This window comes from Aptenodytes forsteri, unplaced genomic scaffold (genome assembly GCF_000699145.1).
Source record: "Aptenodytes forsteri isolate BGI_AS27 unplaced genomic scaffold, ASM69914v1 Scaffold307, whole genome shotgun sequence".
Taxonomy (NCBI): Eukaryota; Metazoa; Chordata; class Aves; order Sphenisciformes; family Spheniscidae; genus Aptenodytes; species Aptenodytes forsteri.
In genome coordinates, this window is record NW_008795303.1 from 1,060,275 (window position 1) to 1,063,610 (window position 3,336).

Consider the following 3,336-nt stretch of genomic DNA (forward strand, 5'->3'; position numbering starts at 1 on the left):
TGCTTTGCTTGCGTGCGCGGCTTTTGCTTTACCTATTAAACTGTCTTTATCTCAACCCACGAGTTTTCTCACTTCTAGTCTTTTGATTCTCTCCCCCATCCCACCGGGGGGTGAGTGAGCCAAGTGGCTGTGTGGTGCTCAGTTGCCGGCTGGGGTTAAACCATGACACCCTCTACCTATTTTTATGAAACTTCTCAAACATTCATTTCTTTGGGGCGTCTTCCATTCTTTCAGATTTATTTTAAATTTCCCAATAGATTCAGTTGTTAAAGAGGGCTGACAGCGTAGCTGCTTTAAGCCTTGCTTCCTTAAAAAAAGCAGACTCTATATATATGTGTTTGGGAGGAGCTATTAAAAAAGCCCAAACGTTCTGTTACTGTTTTTCTCATCGAATACTAATTATTTTTGCTGCAGGTGCAATCATGGAGGAACAGGCAGCAAAGCATCTTGGTGTGAAGATATGCAAGTTTATTCCAAAACACTCGCGAAATTTAGCCAATGAATTTCGATGTTATGTGAACTATGCCTCTGGACTGGACTGATTCTCATAAGAAGATCTACAACTTTTTCAGTCAAGCTCCTTTCTGTTTTTTATCAGTGACTCCACATTTCTCAATGCTGACCCAATACTCAGCTCCAAGTACTGTTTTCTGGGCTAGCTTTAATCAACATGGTGTGACAGCCTCTGTCTTTTAAATGTGTAAGCATTTACAGTTACTGTGTTTTGTATCTTACCTGTTAGGTAAATGGGGACCAAACAATGCAGGTGCTGGACAATGGGAACTTCTCTGTTAGAGTTTCATTCTAACTGGTAGTTTTTACCATTCAAGGACTCTTCAGTGACCTCTCTGAAGTGATTTTAGCTGGTTGGCTTATGACAACACATAGGTGCTTGCCTCACAGACATCAGAATCGTCATTGCATCAGAACTGATGACTTGGTAGCTAGTGGATGGTTGAAAGAGCATGAATAGTGGTCTCCTTTCAACCTTGAGAGATGCTCCCTTAATAAAAGGATTGAGAGATGTTCTGAATGTGTCATGTGTTTTCAGATTCATTATCCAGCTGGCTGATGTTTTTATAAAGGATAACTAGAAGAGAAAATAGGTCTCCTTCTGGGGAGGCCTCTCCAGTTGCTTTTAATAATAATCAGAACTACCTACCAGTTGCCAAGTAAGATAAGACCTACTATCCACTATTGTTGCCAGACTGGCTTTTTAAAAATTTGTGGTTATTTCACCTTTTCTCTAAAGCCTTGTCACAAACCCAGGCTTTCTTGTGGAAAAAGATAAGATCCATTTTGTCATCACTTACCACCATATAAACTTGTGTATGTACGTATGCTGTACTAGAGAAAAAGTAATGTAAGTTGTTAAACATCTCTTTGCAGAAGTACGGCACATTTATTTTGCGATGTATGTGTTAGCGCAACAGAAAGTCATGAGCTTTTAGAAAACCACACAACTAGGCTGTTCTACTTACTAGTTAAGCTAATCTCCAGAGGTGGTATAAACGTGATGTCTCCTTGAAAAAAGGACAATAAAGATTTCCCCATTAGAGAGAGCTTTACTTTCATTAAGAATCCTGTACACTAGTCAGGCCAAATCACCTGAATACAAAGTAATTACTAAATAAAAATGCAACACATCAACCAGTCCTTGCATTAGTGCTTCAGACCATGTTCATGGGTTCTCACTCTGAGTTACTGTTGGTTATGAGATACGTCTGTAGTACTGTGACCCATACATGTTAGTCCCTTAAATCTTGAATCATAATGGATCTGATTAAATACAGTGCCTGCTTTTTAGTAGATTTCAATATCAAGCTAAAGATGATGTCAAGTTTGTAGTGACAAGAACAGTCCTTTTTTTCCAATTGCCCAGTTTTATCTGCCTCCTGTTCCACAGACAGCAGCAGAGCAGTAGAATAGAAGCATCTTAAAAATCGTTGAATTTTACAAAACCACTGAGGTATAACAATGTATTGATAAACTCCCACTGTTTCTAATAGACAAATGTTAAATTTTATATACAAGGTTTCGGCTATATTTCAATCAAAATAGATGATACATTAGAAAAACTTTGCTTTGGGATAGTAGAGCTTTTTGGTAACTAGGAATTTTTAAAGCCAGTTTTGACTAACCTTTTGACTACACTACTGATGTATTTTTGGGTGAAAGCTGGTTCATAAATTCCAAGGCACTCAAGGCACTTTATCAGCTATAAATATACTTTACAAAACATAAATACTTGTCTTTATATGCCATATTTATATATTGGGATTGTGTAAAAGGCTAACAGAAATGCTGCATCTACAAAATGAAGCACCTAAAATGAAGTATTAAGAAATGTATTTTGCGGTGGGGATAAATCTGATTAAGCTTGTGAGACAAGACTTTTAATAAGGTAGAGATAATACTCATGTTTCTGTGTGTTTCTGCTGTTTGGATGCAGATATTCCCATCTGGTGGAGTAAATAAATGAGCAGGAGTAACGTAGATGGAATATAATCCTCTCTCCGCACTCACAGAATTGTGCTTCCTGAGCTGGACACAACACTGGTTCATAAATACCTGTCCAAGCCACTGTTGCTCTCTTCTCCATTTTCCAAGAGATCCGTTCACTTCCTAAGGCTTTTCCCTCCTCACATTTTGTATCTGCTGCTTCCTCCCCCTTCTTCCCCCATATAGTGTTCCTGCATTTAATGATACCAGTTTTCTTTCTCTTTCACACGCCTTGGTTTCTATCAGGCTGGTAATAGGTATTGTTAAAACGAGAAAAGTGCAGCAGAGGAAGAGCTCGCAGAGAGAGTGGAGACCGGGCTCTTCTGACAGTCTCCTTGAGCCCATGGCTGACACAGTTTTGCCTTTCAAACCAGAAGCCTTCCTTGCTGCTGAACCCAATAAAGCCAGAATCCCCCCCCTGAAAATGACTGCCCGCAGGTGACATACAGCTGGGTTTAGCTGTTTTCCAGGAGGCCGTGCCATTACTTTTACGTGGCCAGTTTCAAAATGAAGCAAACCAGAATGTTAAATGCATAGGTATTGGCACAAATCTATGCTTCACAATTGTAAACTGTTTTGTTTATTACCTCAATGTCTTGCACACCAAGCAGATGGAGACAATGAAGTAACTCCTGAAACTTTATTTCTAACTACGTAAAGGCTTCAAGTGGGACAGGTATGATTGCCAGAAGGGATGATATTCTTCCCCCACCACCCACCTAAATTAGAACATGCTGTTCAAATACAAGCTTCACCTATGTTGCTGCTTTGCTATTAATTCCTTCAGTTGTCTCCTTCATTTTGGTAAATGTGTGGTGTTGGGCTCTCTATATC

At 39.4% G+C, this 3,336-nt stretch overlaps 1 protein-coding gene across 1 annotated transcript in view; it reads left to right on the plus strand.

The window, feature by feature from the left end:
• The window catches only part of EEF1AKMT1 (eukaryotic translation elongation factor 1 alpha lysine methyltransferase 1), an 8,260-nt gene extending 5,610 nt beyond the window's left edge, over nt 1-2,650 (plus strand). The window contains exon 4 of the mRNA XM_009279362.2: nt 415-2,650. Coding sequence (XP_009277637.2) covers nt 415-542 — 128 coding nt within the window. The 3' untranslated portion in view covers nt 543-2,650. The remainder of the gene's footprint in view (nt 1-414) is intronic.
• Nucleotides 2,651-3,336: the final 686 nt, after the last annotated feature.